The sequence below is a fragment of the Tupaia chinensis genome, unplaced genomic scaffold, assembly GCF_000334495.1.
Source record: "Tupaia chinensis unplaced genomic scaffold, TupChi_1.0 Scaffold000531_1, whole genome shotgun sequence".
Classification (NCBI taxonomy): domain Eukaryota; kingdom Metazoa; phylum Chordata; class Mammalia; order Scandentia; family Tupaiidae; genus Tupaia; species Tupaia belangeri.
Window position 1 is genome coordinate 341761 of NW_006160044.1, and position 16720 is coordinate 358480.

The following is a 16720-nucleotide window of genomic DNA, read 5'->3' on the forward strand; positions in this document are numbered from 1 at the left end:
GAAAGAAAACCTTAAGGTGCACCCTCTTCACGTTGAAGACCTGGGTGGAGACTCAGGCAGTTTTTTCTTTTCTTTTCTTTTTTTTTTATAATTATTTAATTTTATTCATTCATTTATTTATTTTAATTTGACCAGAGAGAGATACACAGAGAGAGAGAGAGGGAAAGTGAGAAAGCAATCCACCAGGTCCGGTATTCGAACCACGGTCGGACATGTGGGAGCGTCCAGTGCCTTAACCACCATGCCACCTGCTGGTTCCCAGGTAGCTTTCTTTATGTGGAGAATCACATGTAGCTGGCACTCCCGCATGGCTCAGGGGCGAACCACATCCAAGTCAGGTTTTCAGACAGATCCTTGAATTGCCAGAAGGGCACGTGTGTTCTCAACCCCCTCTCCTCCATTTCTCCAACCTGTCAATATTTGATGCACGGGGACCAGCAGTTAGTGTAATGGCTATGTCACTGGACTCCCATGTAGTCGATGGCGGTTTGAGTCCCGGACCCGGTGGCTTAAACTTACGCTGAGCACGTGTGCATGCGTGCCCAAGACCTCGAGAGGAGAATGGAGAAGGGATTGTGGCGTGGCTATCCCCTCTGGGGGGTGATTTCTCGCTTTCTGTCTCTCTGTCTCTCTCTCTCTGTCTGGTGAGCACACGTGCCCTATAGCCAAAAAAAAAGGGAGTGGGGTGGGGAACAAGGGTTACTTTAACAGGCTTCATGACTTTAGCATGCCTGACATGTTTTTCAAGCCACTGTTTTTTTTGTTTTGTTTCGTTTTAAGAATTATTCAATGATTTATTTATTCTAAGAAAGAGAAAGTGAGAAAGCAAGCCATCCGGTCCAGGACTCGAACCGTGGTCGGCCATGTAGTAATGTCTAGTGCCTTAACCACCATGCCATCTGCAGTACCGTCCGTCACGGGGGCTTTAACCACAATTGACCATGTGGGATCTGGCTCCCTTAACCACTAAGCTAGAAGGCCAGTCCAGGCAACTCATTACTTAGTTGTAATGTGTTATTATTTTTACCATAAATATCACAGGATAAGTACTGCTTACGCTAAAATAACATACCTGGGCAGGCCCCCTAGCATGGTGGTTAAGTGCCATGCAACAGAGGCAGATCTCATCTGGATGACCGCAATCTGAAAAATCAACCCGGGCATGAGTGTGTGCACACCCCTAATCCTGATAGGACGGAGCAATGCAGGAAGAAAATTGCGGCATGACCGTGCCCCATCAGGGAGTGCTCTGTGTCTCTGGCAAGCACACGTACCCTTCGACAATAAAAAGAAACAAAGAAAACCCACATTCTAGAACAGAGTCAAAAGGTGGCCTTAAGGGACCAGCAGCTGGCGTAATGGCTGTCACTGGACTCCCACGTAGTCAACCATGGTTTGAGTCCCGGACCTGGTGGCTTAAACTCAGACTGGGCGTGTGTGCGTGCGTGCCAAGATCCCAGGAGGAGAATGGAGAAGGGATCGTGGCGTGGCCATCCCCCCTGGGGGATGATTTCTGTCTGTCTTTCTCTTTCTGGCGAGCCCAAGTGCCCTATAGTAACCCCCCCACTCCTCCCCCAAAAAAGTGGCCTTACACCTACTGAATCAGAATCAATTCGCTGGGTGCAAGGACTTTAAGATGCAGATTCAGAGCCAGGTTGAGGAGCTGGACCCCACAAGGCTGACGGTGGTTTGCGTCCCAAACCTAGTGGCTCGAGAAACATGCCTGGCACGTGTACACGTGTGCCCAAAATCTTAAAGGGAGAGATGGAGAAGGGATGGCAGTGTAACCATTCCTCACGGGGAGGGTAACCTTCTCACTTCCTCTCTCTCTGGAGAGCAAAAACCACAAGATAAAAAAAGATGCAGATTTCTGGGTCCCATACCAGTACGAGCCTCACAATCTTTTATCCTTTTTTTTGAGATATTTTTGCTATTGGGCACGTGTGCTGGCCGGAGAGACAGAAAGTGAGACATCACCTCCCAGAGCAGGTGGCCATGCCGCAATCCCTTTTCCATTATTCTCTTCTTGGGATTTTGGGCGTGCGTGCGTGCGCACACACACACATACACACACACACGCCCTGCATTGCAACCCACCGGTTCCAGGACTAAAACTGCAGACAGCCATGTGGGAGTCCAGTGCCTTATCCACTACGCCCCCAGTTAATGCTGAACACCATTACTCTCGCTCTCCCTTGCTGTATTAACAGTCCAGCAGGCGTTAGAAAGAAGTGAGTTAATCAATGTCTGGGAGTCAAGGTCACCAGCAGGGGAGAAGGAAAGTAATCCAACATGGCTGTACGTGTAACTCGATGTGTAAGTTTCTTTTCTTACCAGAAGCAATATCCACAAATTAACACTTGGTTAACCTAAAACAAAAACGTTTTTTTTGAGAGGTTTTCGCTATAGGGCGTGTGCGCTCACCAGACAGACAGAGAGACATAGAGACAGAAAGTGAGAAATCACCCCCCCCCGGGGGGGATGGTCACACCGCAATCCCTTCTCCTCCATTCTCCTCTCGGGATCTTGGGTATGCACGCACTCGCGCCCGGCTTGAGTTTTAAGCCACCGGGTCTGGGACGCGAACCGTGGTCGACTACATGGGAGTCCAGCGACATAGCCATTACGCTAACTGCTGGTTCCCAAACAATTCTTTTTCTATACTTTTAAAAAAATATATCTTACTCATTATTGTTATTATCCAATTTGACCAGGAAGAGAGGGAGAGCAAGCTGCCAGGTCTGGGACTCGAACCATGGTCGGCCATGTGGGAGTCTAGCGCCTTTAACCACTATGGCATCTGCTAGCCCCAAATGAATTCATCCCATTCACAGTAAATTCATTTGAAAGGCCACCAATCCTCGAGTCCCTCTGTGAAGCAGCAGTGCCTGCGAGAGCTCCCAGCCCCCCGTCACCCAAAGGCAGCGAAGGAGCTAGAACACTGAAGCAGGACAGGAGCTGCTCCGGGGAGGCGGCCTTCGAAGCTGAGTGCCTGACTTATGAAAGCTTAGTCCTGAGCTCTTTGTGTTACAATAATCAGATTCTGTTGGCTGGCACAATAGTGTAGTGGTTGAGTGCCGTGCATTAGGAACCGGATCCCACACGCTGATTGTGGTTCAAGTCCCCACCCCAGTGGTTTGAAAAACATGCCAGGCACAGGTGTGTGCTAATACCCTGACAGGATGAGGAAATTGGAGGAAATAGTCTGCAGCAGGACCACGCCATTTGGGGGTGCTTTCTCTCTGAGGTGTGCGTGTACCCTCTGGTAATAAATACAGTGTTCCAAAAAAGAATAAAGTTCTTATCTCGTTCGTGTCACGAGACCCGGCTTTTTTTTTTTTTGGAGAGATTTTCACTGTAGGGTGCGTGCGCTCGCCAGACAGACAGAGACAGAGAGACAGAAAGCGAGAAATCACCCCCCAGGGGGGATGGTCACGCCGCAATCCCTTCTCCTCCATTCTCCTCTCGGGATCTTGGGCACGCACGCACACGCGCCCAGCGTGAGTTTTAAGCCACCGGGTCCGGGACACGAACCGCGGTCGACTACGTGGGAGTCCAGCGACATAGCCATTACGCTAACTGCTGGTTCCCGAGACCTGGCTTTTTAGAGAAGCACTGCTTCAAGCCAGGTTAACCAATAGGTTGGATTCTTTCTCTTCCGTTACTTGAATAATCTCTTCAATGAGCAATTTTTTTTTTTTTAAAAAGAATTATTTATTTGTTTTTAATTTGATCAGAGAGGAACAGAGAGAGAATGAGAAAGCAAGCTGCCAGGTCTGGGACTCGAACCGTTGTCAGCCATGTGGGAGTCCAGCGCTCTTAACCACCATACAACCTGCTGGCCCCAGTGAGCAATATTTTAAGAGCTAATGACTGATCTCTCTTCCTCTTGAGGATTTATGCGACGGCTCATCCTGTACTGAAAGCTGGCGAGACCTCTCGTCAGTGTTTGCCTCCTTCAGGCTGCCTTTCGGATTTCTGCTCGTCACAATTACTCACTTTGTATACTTTACCGTCTCTCGTTCGCTCTTCTACACTAAAACCTGCGGGGGAGGGGTCAGCAGGCGGCATGGTGGTCACGGCGCTGGACGCCCACACGGCTGACCATGGTTGGAGTCCTGATCTGGTGACTTGAAAATCATGCCATGCTCATAGGCACGCATGCCCAAAATTCCAGGAGAATGGAGAAAGGATTGTGGTGTGGCCTTTACCTCTCACTGTCTCTTTGTCTCTCTCTGGTGAGAACAGGTGCTCTATGGCAAAAATCTTATTAAAAAAAAAAAATGGTCTGAATGCAGCCCCACAGGCTTTAGAAACAAGCAAAATCCTTTTTTTTTTTGGCTATAGCATGTGTGTACTCACTGAAAAGACAGACAGAAAGTGAGAAATGACCCCCAGGGCGGATGGCCACGCTGCAATCCCTTCTCCTCCATTCCCCTCTCAGGATCTTGGGCTTGCGTGCACCTGGCACAAGTTTAAGCCACCGGGTCTGGGACTTGAACTGTGGGCTACTATGTGGGAGTCCAGCAAGGTAACCATTACACCGTCTGCTGCTCCCGAATGTGCAAAATCTTGACAGGAATGAGAAACAGGAACGCTGTGGCATGGCCACTCTCTCTAAGGGGCGCTCTCTCTGACCACAGCACCCTGTGACAATGTCACACACAAAAGAAACCTGAGCGTGCCGATTCACACTGGGATGCTCTGGCTCAACGACCACCTTGAACCTCCACCATCCTGGGCAGCCAGCACTGGGGCCACAGAGTCTGGCCGCCAGGACCTAACTGCTGAATATCAGATGACCTTTCTCCAATGGGAAGCCACTCGGATTTCCCAACTCTACAGGTCAGAGTATTGGCCTCCGTTGTGGGCCAGGACGCCCCAACCTTCTCAAAGCGGAGCTGAGGACGTTTCTACGGGCTGCCTGGACAATGCCGATGGCATCTCTACGGGCTAGCTGCACATCTGGTGCCTGTGTCTGAGGACAAACACCGCCTGCGTGTTCTCAGAGCTTCTCTGGGGTGAACGCTTCTGGGACGTAACCAGGACGGCAGCGTAACCTCTTATCAGCAGCCATGCTATTGCACAGGACTGGCATTCCCCAGCACGTCTCCCAGGTGTCAAAATCCGACCCGCTGCCAAGACAAACTCTGAAATGAACACACAGTCCTTATTTTCTCAAAAAGAAAGTCAAACCCAAAACCAAACAGCCGGGTTTATTTAGTTTAACATTTCCTCTGATCTAAAGAGAAAGATGCCGGAAGAAAACCTGTAACATATACACACGCACCCAACCCCAAGAACCCAGATAACCCAAAAGAAAAAAGAAGGGCCGAAAGTTCTGTTCAAGGGAAAATTATCTTCGCTTCTGGAATATGTTTCCACGTCCCATTCCACGACCTCTTCCTCTCGCAGCCACTGAAAGAAAGAAGAGAGAGGAGGAGGCTGGGTCAGTGAGCGCCTGGGACATCAGTGCTGGAAGGGACCTGCAAGGCCACCTGGTGCAACCCCACCCCGAGCCACTGCGCTTCACAGCGGGATGGAGACCCAGGAAGAGTGGGAGCTGGCAAGGAACTCCTGCCTCCACGTCCAGCACTGCCTTCTCCAGGCTGGGAGGCAGGACGCGAGAAGGTGGTCTGAGACCCACAGAGAAGATGAATCCCCAGTGCCGGCCCGCCCCGGGGTGAGCTTATAAAACTCTACACACGCATTCAGTTCCCTCTTAAAGTTCGGAAACAAACACAGTTAAATGTTACCATCTGCTGAATCTGGATGAAGGGTTTTATTACTGAGCTCCCCTAGATGTAAGGAATGTTTTCATCATAGCAAGAACGAAATACTCCCGGGAAAAAGGGCACGGCAAGATCGCTTTTCTAGGCTCAGATGCAGTGACAGAGGTGACAGGGTGCAGTTGTGAGACACTGGAGCCACAGGGGAGACCTGGGTTCGGGCCATGTGTCAACATGGAGATACTGGGTGAACCCATGTTCTTGGCTGGCTGGGCAATGACCACGGCAAGGCCAGGCCCTGCTGAGGGTGCCTGTGTCTGTCTCTTTTTCTCTCTCATGTGAGAGTAAAGAAATGAAACTAGAAACAGCCATTCTGCTCTGTGACCCAGGGGCTCTGGGGAGGGATCGATGGCTCTGAAAGACTGACGGACATATTCTGAGAGCCCCGACCTGGGGCGTAACCCTCTGTTCTCACAGAGCTGGAGCCACCCTGGAGAGAGAGAGAGAATTCACGTGAGAACTCACCCACCTGCTGACTGGACCGAAGCAGGGGCTTGGGACAGCCACAGATGGCTCGGGCAGAGGTCAAGGGGCCTGGGCAAAGCCATGGCTAAGGGCCCCTGGTGCCCAGGCATGGGGTGCACCGTTTGCTGGGGAGGTGGCGCAGCTGCCGTGACAAGGGCAGCCCTCCCGATGAAGCTGAGATGTACAGTGCTAGCCCCAAAGCCAACACTTCTGAGAGCACTTTCTTCCCTAGGACCAAAGCTCCAGAGCCTGGTTTTCTGTCACAGCTGCCTGCAGTCTAAGAAGGAAGGGCAAGGAGATTTCTCTGATCTTTTTATTTTAAGGGCACTTGGAAGAATCACAGTTTTATCTTTAAACTGAAAGGCTGCCTCACATTTAATACGCACAGCAGCTAAAGATATCAACGGAGAACCCAGTGCCTTTCCTAACTTTGAATCTTTGCACTAACACGGAGACAGTTTCTAATGACTACGCTTGCTTAAAAAAAAAAAAAAAAAAGTGCCATGGGATCCTCCTGCCTCAGCCTCTCCAGGTCACAGGGATGATAGGCACACGCCACCATATCCACACTTTAGCACTTTAGGCTGGAGTGGGAATTGAACCCGGTCCTCTCCCCAACATGGACCCAGCCAGCGGAGCACAGCATCGTGGCCGGGCATGCCACTGTGGCTGGGCCTGTCTTCTCATCTAATCAAGGTGGCCGAACTTTCAGGGACCCAAATAAAAAACCCAACTGGGCTAACTCAGAAAAAAAGGGTGACTGGGGTCGGCAGGTGGCATGGGGGTTAAGGTGTTGGACTCCCACATGGCCGACCACAGCTCAGGTCTCGGACCTGGCAGCTTGCTCTCTCACTTTCTCTCTCCCTCCTTCTCTCCTCAAATTAAATAACAACAACAAATACAATAAGTAACTATTAAAAAAAAAAAAAGAAAGAAAGAACAAGCTTAAGTCATTGCAAAAGGCCAATTCCACTCGCAGAATGTGCTAAAGGATTTATTTTCAAATATAAGATTTGAAAATAAAGTCCAGCAACCCCCCCAAGATAATTCACTATGCTTATTTATATAACAATGGCTCCCCACGGTCAGCACTTCCCCAAGTCCATGCTGGGAATGAACGCGCAGCAGCCTGTCTCAGGAAATACCGTCCCACTGCTTCAAGAGCCAGCTCGCTCACGGCAGAGAGGACAGAGAGGACGTCAGCAAGCTGCCCAGGCCTCGAGGGCAGAATTTCCAGAGAGATGGCCCCTAGAAATTCATTCCAGGGGAGTCATTGACTCTTTCATTAAAGACAGGGCCCCCACCTCGTTCCTAAGGAGCTACTGTGCTTGGGACCAGGTCAGCCAAGACAGAGGGGCCGGGCAAGGCCCCAGGCCGTCATGCAGGATCCCCCAGGGCTGCAGGGAGAGGGGTGGAAGTGGGTGTGGAGCTGGCTAAGGTCAGGTCCATCCCATTCCCCAGCAGTAATAGGCTCTTTTCGAAAAGGTCCGCGAGAAGGCAGTATTTTACGCCAGGCCCAACCTACCTTGGGCCTTCAGAATAGCAGCTTTTCCCCGGCCGGCCCCGGAGCCTTGGTTCTTATTTTTCATGCTCTTTAACATGGGTGCATTCTTCAGCATGTCGGGCAAGATGAGAAAGCGGATCTTGCTGCCCCGGATGTACACCTGCTCCAGCTGGGCCACTCGGCCGTCTCTGTAGGTGACTGTGATGTTGGACATCTGGAAGGGAATCACCGACTCATCAGTCCGGGTCGGGGGAACCGGCAGAGGAAAGGGACATTGGGAGACGAAGGCAGGAACACGGTGTATGCCCGGGACTGCCCCGAGCACTTCCTCACCACACCTCCAGGGCAGGTGTGCACTCTCCCTTTCTGACAGATTAAACAAGGCTCTCGTCCAGGGTCAACGAGCCGGGATGCGATGGACTCCAGATTCTAGCAGGCCGGCCTGGCTCCAAAGCCACCTCTGCGGAACCGCTGTGACAGCAGGTGAAGAGCACTTGATAGTGATAAACTAACTGAAACGCTTCAGGCTGTTTGTGCAAACCCTGTCCTCCCCTGCACCCACCTGGCACCCAGAATGCAGAGGCCCCACGGCGGTCAGGAGCATGCATGCACCAGATGCAGCTCCGACTCTCCCAGGGCGCACGCTCTCGAAGGTGAGTGACTAGGGGCTGGGAAGTGGAGGTGGTGCAGCCTGCAGCGAGGGCCTGGAACACTGGAGGGGTGTGTGGCGGGAGCCTACAGGATGCCAGGACTGGGACAGTAGAATTGTGACCGAGGACAGGGCTGTCACTTCAGAGACTCTGAGCGAGCGTCACTCGAGATTGTGGAGAGAAGGGTTGTCAGAGCTAAGGCAACACTGTGTGTTATGGTTTGGATCGGGGCTTGTTCGCAAAGCTTCATGTTTTGGAATCTGCCCTTGGCGGGCAGTGGATGGATGTTGCTCTGAAATCCACAAGTTGGGATCTGACTGTGTGGATACGTAAACGGAGAAAACGAGACCAGAGGCAGAGGGGGAGCCGCATGCACACAGGCTTTGCTCTGCTAAAAGTTCTGCCTTTCACTGTTTTGTGATGCCCTGGGACTTTCCGGCCACCAGAGCTGTGAGTTATTTTATTTTATTAATTTTTAAAGAATTATTGTATTGAACTTTATTTATTTTATTTACTTGTTTATTTTTCATTTGACCAGAGAGGGACAGAGTGAGAGACAGAGAAAGCAAGCAAGCCGCCAGGTCCTGGACTTGAACCGCAGTCAGCCACGTGGGAGTCCAGTGTCCTTAGCCACCACACCACTTGCTGGCCCCAGAGCTGTGAGTTATTAACACCTTTCTTTTTAATTCACCTAGCCTCGGGCATCCCTGTTACCATCACAGTAATGGACTAAGACACTAGGAGAGAGGAGTGTGGCAACACGGACAGTCTGCAGCACAGGCAGGGGGAGCCTCAAGGGGCCCCACCAGGAGACCTGCTTGGCACGGGAAGGTGACACGAACCTGCCAACACCAGCTTTCACAGGGACCCTGTTTCCAGGAAAAGTAGCGTATTCTGTGACTCTTCCGGACGGAGGGAGGGCTGTCATCCACTAGGAACGGGTCAGCCCACATGGTGGGAAGGTGTGCGGTCTCCCCAGATCTCTGCCCTAACTCACTCTTTTTTCAGGTGTGAAGTGGCCACCCCGAGTGCACAACGACCAACGCTCCAGGCCGCCCGGCTGGGTCTGTGCAGCTGGAATGGTTTCTAGAACCTCGAGCCACTGCTCTGCCTTTAGGGGCAACAGGGCTCTGGTTCTCCAGAAACTGCCACTCCAGGCCACCCCGCTTCCCCCAGTGCCTTAACACATTTTCACACGGTTCTTCAGTTCTTGCCATGGACCACGAACCAACACTAAGTACGGTCAGACTCCTGAAACAGAGACCTGGATCCAGCCCAGGCTCACCCACAGCAGACCCCGCGCCCCATGACCCTGAAGACAGAACAGGCCTGCACACCGGCGTGAGGCTGGCCCTGCCATGTGTCGGGGTGTGACCCTGGTGTGCCTCCAAGCTTCTCTGAGCCTCACCTGCAAAGTGAGCGAATTCAACTCGACCAAGCCGCAATTCACGGAGCCCTTACAGGGGCCAGGCCCAGGTGATCTCCCACAGTAACTCACTATGTCACAGATCCTACAAGAAGAAGAGCCAGGTCCTGCTGCCATCTCTGTGCCCCGAGGCCCATGCCCCTCACCCACTCGGCTCTCCAGCTCGAGGTTACACTGCCCCTGCGTGGCCTGGCTGAGGTCTGAACCGAGACCGAGGTGACAGTAAACCGACACTCTTAACCACTGTATCAGATTGGCACCGACTTCCCGGAACTGATAAGGTATGACACAGAACACGTCCAAATGCTTCTCTGTTGCCCAATAGGTACGTGTTGGCTAAAGGCCCGGCAAGAGCCGAGTCTGCCCAACAGTGACAGCATCTGCTGGGCTGGGCTAACGAAGCCACATCTCCTCCGGCCCGACTCACTCCTTCCCCATCAGAACCCCCTCGGCCAGCTGGGAGGACCCTAACAGAGGCCACTACCAGAGTCCGACACTAACACAAGGACTTCCACAAAAGGCCCGGGCCCCGGAGAAGCAGGAGCGCAGTGTCGGCCAGGAGAGCCACTCACTACTGCTCTCCCACTTCCTGGCACCACCAGCAGAAAAATGGCTACCCCGCGGGGACCAGCAGACGGCATGATGGTCACGCTGCCGGATCCTCCGTAGGTGACCACAGTTTGAGTCCCAGACCTGGTGGCTTAAGACTTACACAGGCACGTGTACGTGCGTGCCCAAAATCCTGAGCGGAGAATGGAGAAGGGACTATGGCGTGGCCACCCTAGGGGCTGATTTCTCGCTTTCTGTTTCTCTCTCTCTCTGTCTCTCCAGTGAGTGCACACACCCTACAGCAAAAGTCTCTCTTAAAAAAAGAAAGAAAGAAAGAAAGAAAGAAAGAAGGGCTGGCAGGTGGCATGGTGGTTAAGGGTGCTGGACTCCCACGTGGCTGACCATGGTTTGAGCCTTGGGCTTGGCAGGCTGTTTTCTCACTTTCTCTCTGCCCCTCTCTGATCAAGTTAAAATATAAATGAAATAATTTTTCTGAAAACTGGCTGCACTGAGAACAAAACCCCAGTCGTACTGCCCACTGCCCTCCCTCATAGCTCGCTAATAAACTCAAGCTGCATTTGCGTCACAGGCCAAAGACAGCGACCTCTCCGTGGGCTAGGTGTTAATAAGAGACAGGCAGGAACGCCCAGTTTCATCGACTTTCTCAAGTCGCCAAACGAAACAGAGATCACGAGCCAGGTACTCATCTAAGATGACATCCACAGAGGGGGGAGAAAGAGATTTAGTACAGCTGTCCCCTCGTATCCACGGGACTGGTTCCAGAACTCTCATGGATGCCAAAAATCCACGGGCGGGAGCCAGCAGGGTGTCGCGGGGCATCCGACACGGAAGGTTCCTGATCCAATCCAGAGACCTCCCTGAGGTCTTGAGCATGAGCATGTCCACGATCCGGGGCAGGCTGAAGTCTGGGGGTGGATCGTGGCATTCAGGCCCTGTTGGGGAGCAGGCCGTCTGTCTGTCTGTCTTCTCTCACTCACTCACTGATGAAACTTTTTCCCCCCTGCCATAGGGTAGATGTGCTCACTGGAGACACAGACAGACAGACAGACAGCAGCCCCCAGAGGGGGTTCAGGATCTGGGACACATACACATGCCTGGAGTGTTTCATCTGCCGGGTCTGGGACTCGAAAGGTGCAACTGACCATGTGGGATACAGACACCTTAACCTCCATGCCATCTGCTGGCCCAAACTTAAAAAAAATTTTTTTTCACTCCATAGGTGCTCGGTATGGAGTGTTTTCGACGTCCATAACTGCTTGAACCAAGGATAGACGGCCAACTGTACAAGGTGTGTGAACTTCTCCCATGTCGGGGGCCAGGATGGAGGAGCTGGGGCCAGGACTGTGAAATGGCGCTGGGGCGTTTCAGGATTATCGACCGGCTGGAAGTGTACACCCTCTTCACACACAAAGGGGTCCATCCTCTCAGCGGCACTGATGCCCTGGGAATACCAACTGCTGCCCTCTACCCACCTCTATTCTTAGGAAACGCAAGGCATTATGGGTAAAGGAGTCCCCAGAATAGATCACAAAAGGACGCGTATGCTAATAGTTTCCCTTCGAGCTGCACGGCTAGGCATCTTTAAAAAATTCAACCACGCTGCATTCAGAGATCTAAAACTTTCCTGGTATTAGTTACGGGGAGTTTTCTGCTAACCCAATCATGTGACGGCTTCTTCTGGGTTACCATTTTTCTATGAGGGGTTCAGAAATTCCACACAGTAGACCATGGTACTTTGGGGCTCACCCTCTTATGACTGAAATATTTTTAAAAAAATATCTCTCCTTGGGCCCAGCAGGTGGTGTGATGGTTCAGGTGCTGGACTTCCACACGGCTGACCGTAGTTCCAGTCCTAGACCCGGCGGCCTGAAAAACCACACTGGGTGGGTGTGTGCATGCATGCCTAGAATCCCAAGTGGAGAGTGGAGGAGAAGGGACGGAGGCATGGCTATCACCCAGGGGGTAACTTTTCACTTCCCCTCTATTTCTCTCTGGTGAGTGCATGTGCCCTATAGGAAAAACCTAAAAAACAAAATAAAAAACGTTCTCCTTTTGTGAACACGTGTTACACCCTTCCATTACAGTTGAGGTGCCATAAACCTTAGACATTTTGATAGGAGAGAGTGGTAGAGTTAATGAGTTCTGCAAAAGCTGAATTTGTGGTTTGGGGGCCTTAGCATGACCACTCAGTCACAGACATCCACAGATGGCTATTTGGCATCCAGATCCCTTAACCTCCAGGCCATAGCACTGTGGGACAGCCTTGTGGTCTGCTGGCGAAGGCAGCTGGATCCCAAATGGCTGACAGTGCAGTTCAAGTCCCAGACCCAGAAGCTTGAAAAGCACCAGGTATTTGCTTGTCCCAAATCCCGAAAGGATAGGGAGGAAAAGGGATTGTGGCAGGACCGTTTCCCATGGGAGGTGCTTCCTCCTCTCCCCCACCTCTGGTGAGTGCACATGCTCTCTAGCAAAGAAAAAAAAAAAAAAAAAGAGAGATTTGTATTTTTCCCTATGTATGTCAACAGCATTTTGGGATTGACAATAAATATTCACCTGTTATTTTATGGAGTGAACAAAATATCCTAGTTTATTTAACTCTATCAGTAAAATGTTGTTTTCCAGGTTGTCATTATTGAAAACAGCACTGCAATGAATACCTACATAAACTGCTCGTAGTTCTGAATCAGGTCCTAGACTAGAATTATTGCATTTAAAGGCATGAACTCTTCTATATTAACGTATGTCGTACAGGTAGACCCCTGGTCGTATCCCTTTTATTTGGCCGAATTTCAAGTACAAACCATCTGTTTTCTAATGTGCATGTCTGATTAAGAAGGCCATCATTTTTGCATGTTAAATGTCCATTTATATTATTCGTTCTGTGAATTATTCATTTTATGACTGTGTCTGCCCTTCCCCCCCCCCCGCTCCAAGAGAGATTTTTGCTATAGAGTGTGAGCACTTGCCAGAGAGACAGAAGGTGAGAAATCACCCCCCAGCAGGGATGGCCCACACTGCAATTCCTTCTCCCCCATTCTCCTCTCTGGATTTTGGGCGCACATGCACAGCATGAGTTTTAAGCCGCTGGATCCAGGACTCAAACTGCAGTAGCCTACGTGGGAGCCGAGTGGTGTAACCATTCCGCCACCTGCTGGCCCGACTGCCCACTTTTAATCTCGTAGTGTCCCTCCTATCTGAGCACTGGATAATTCTACATGAAATGCTACTTCACCTTACGGATGCCTCCCATCTCAAAACTGACGTCACTCTGCCTGGCCTTACGTCGGAGCATACCCTTACTCGATGTACGGAGGTTCCCGTTCACCTTTCTGGGCGCTGGCTGCCCGGCTTCATCTCACCTCGGGGTTTACCCGGACCATGACCTGTCTGTGTACTTTGATCCTTGTTGTAAGCATGTCTAAGTCTTTTTGAAAGGGAACAGAACAGTAAATAGTAAAAACCCAAAACACATGCAGGGAAATAAGTCCATGCCAATAACATTCAGGGTATGGAATTTTCTCATGTATTTTCCAGATTTTTGTGGTGAGCTACTCACCCATTCTTATAACGAAAAAGTTATTAAAACCCAACCTGACTCAGCCCATGGCATGGTGGTTAAGGCAGCTGGATCCCACCCGGCTGACCACACAGTTTGCGCCCTGGACCTGGCGGCTGGAAAAGCACATGGGGCACAGTGCACGCAGACCCAGGACCCCAAAAGAAAAGAGCAATGGGGAGAAGCTGTGCTTGACCACTATCTAAGTAGAGTGCTTTCTCACTCTTCCTGTCTCTCTCCAGCAGGTGCATGTACCCTCTGGCAAGATTAAAAACAAACAAACAAAAAACCCAACTTTTAAAATATAATTTTAGAGAGATTCGTGGTATAGGGAGCATGCACTCACTAGAGAGACAGAGACAGAAAGCGAGACCTCACCCTCCAGGGAGGATGGTCATGCCGCAACCCCTTCTCCTCCATTCTCCTCTTAGGATTTTGGGCATGCACACACACGCGCCCAGCCTGAGTTTCAAGCCTCTGGGTCTGGGCCTTGAACCACGGTCAGCCACGTTGGAGTCCAGCAATGCAACCATTGCGCCATCTGCTGGTCCCACAAGCCTGCATTAAATGTCAAATACTAAACCCCAGCAGTCTTCTGGCAAAGCAGCAGGGAAAGCGCTAATAGGACGGCCTCATTCCCAAGGGCAGGATGATGGCAGGGAAGGAGACAGCAGGCCGGCAGGATGTGCAGCCCCGGAATGCGTGTGAGCTCGCCCCTGCTGGGCTCAGCTCCGCCACACTGCTGGGTTTCACTAGGCGTACTACGGTTACGGGAGACTCAGGGAAACCTCGGCATCTCGGCCCAGGACACGTTACGGGCTAAACTGAGTCTGCACAAAAAATCCAGGGGACCAAGTCCGAGTCCCTAGAACCTCAGAATGGGATCATATCTAGTGACAGAATCTTCATAGACATGGTTAAGTTTAAATGAAGTATTAGGGTGCGCCCCAACCAGTATGCCCAGCATCCTTTTAAGAGATTTGGGGGGGCAGGTGGCAGCAGTGGTGATGCAACTGTACCCACATGGGAACGGTCCTTGGTGTGTCCTGGGCCCTCCCTGAGGGTGCCAGGAATACAGGCCCATGCCCATGAGCCAGGCCGGCTGAGACTGTGCTATGCTCACCCACCACTGGCATAAAGACCAGCTGGGGGCAGTATACCTCTCCCTCTCAGAGGAGACAAATGAATAAACTTAATTATGGGGCCAGCAGGTGGCATGGTGGCTAAGGTGCTGGACTCCCACATGGCTGACTGCGGTGTGAGTCCCAGATCTGAAGCCTGCTTTCTCACTTACTCTCTTTCCTCTCTCTGGTAGACACACATGCCCTAGAGAAAATTAAAATAATAACAGTAAATAATTCTTTTAAAAATTATTTAAATTTGACCTGAGATGGACAGAGAGAGGACAGTAAGAAAGCAAGCCGCCAGGTCTGGGTCTCAAACTGTGGTCTGCCATGTGGGGAGTCCAGTGCCCTTAACCACCACACCACCTGCTGGCCCCTAAATAAATAATTCTTAAAAAAAAAAAAAAAAGATTTGGACAGAGAAACTACAGAGGGAAGACCACATGAGGACACAGGGAGGACACAGCCATCTACAAGTTAAGGAGGAGCTTGGAACAGATCCCTCCTTCATGGCCCTCGGACAGCACCAACCCTGCCTATACTTTGAAGCCACCCTGCTTGTGGGTATCTGTACAGCAGCCCGAACAAAAGAACACAGGGCAGGGCAGTGCCTGACACACACCCGCCCCTCCCCTCTGTACTGTAGTTCTGAGGCCAAGGTGCTATTTTGACCCCTGACTTAGAGGAGGGAACAGAGGGTCGAGGAGGGAACAGAGGGTCAAGGAGGGCTAGTGCTCACCCAGATCACACCATGTGACAGGCTGCAACCTTGCCCCGGGTCTGTCTCACACTAGGGCTGGTGTGCTTTGCACCATCATGGCTGCAACACTGAGAACACCACGGTCATCTCACACTTTACATTACAGGTGGGAAGCCTGAGGCCCGGCAGCTTGGCACACTGTCCACATACATACAGCAAGTTGAACAAACACAACTACAGTACGACCCAAGGGCCAGCAGGTGTCGTGAGGGTTAAGGTGCTGGATCCCGCACGGCTGACTACAGTTTGAGTCCTGGACACAGCAGCTCGAGGACTGGGTGCGGGGCCAGCAGGTGGCATAGTGGTTAAAGCGCTGGACTCCCACGTGGCTGAACACAATTCAAGTCACAAACTCGGCATCCTGAAAATCACACTGGGCGCATACGTGGGTGCTCCAAATCCCAGGAGGACAGCGGAGAAAAGACCGTGCTGTGGCTGCCCCCCGCCCGGGGGGGGGGGTGATTTCTCATTTCCCTCTCACCATCTCATTGCAGTGTGCATGTGCCTTAGGACAAAAAACTAAAAAGAACAAAACAAAACACGTTGGGCACGTGTGTGTGTGTGTGTGTGTGTGTGTGTGTGTCCAAAATCCCAAGAGGAGAATGGAGACAGGATGGCCATCTCCCCTAGGGGTGCTTTCTCACTTTCCTCCCCTTTCTTTCTCCACTAAGTACACAAGCCCTATAGCGAATATCTTAAAACAAAACAAAACAAAACAAAACAAAACAAAACAAAACCAAACCCAAAAAACACCTCATTACCCCAAGTCTTGCATTCAACTCAAGAAACTAAACTGTTTTAAAGAGTAGGGAAGCCAGGGAACCAGCAGTTAGCGTAATGGCTATGTCGCTGGACTCCCACGTAGTCGACCCCGGT

At 51.3% G+C, this 16720-nt stretch overlaps 1 protein-coding gene across 3 annotated transcripts in view; it reads right to left on the reverse strand.

Moving 5' to 3' along the window:
• Positions 1-5185: 5185 nt before the first annotated feature.
• Positions 5186-16720, reverse strand: part of SNRPD3 (small nuclear ribonucleoprotein D3 polypeptide) — an 18926-nt gene continuing 7391 nt past the window's right edge. For all 3 annotated transcript variants that reach the window (XM_006157171.3, XM_006157172.3, XM_006157173.2), the window contains exons 3-4: positions 7780-7972; positions 5186-5418 (exon numbers count right to left, since the gene is read on the reverse strand). In XM_006157171.3, the coding sequence (XP_006157233.1) occupies positions 5357-5418; positions 7780-7972 (255 nt within the window). In that variant the 3' untranslated portion in view covers positions 5186-5356. The remainder of the gene's footprint in view (positions 5419-7779; positions 7973-16720) is intronic.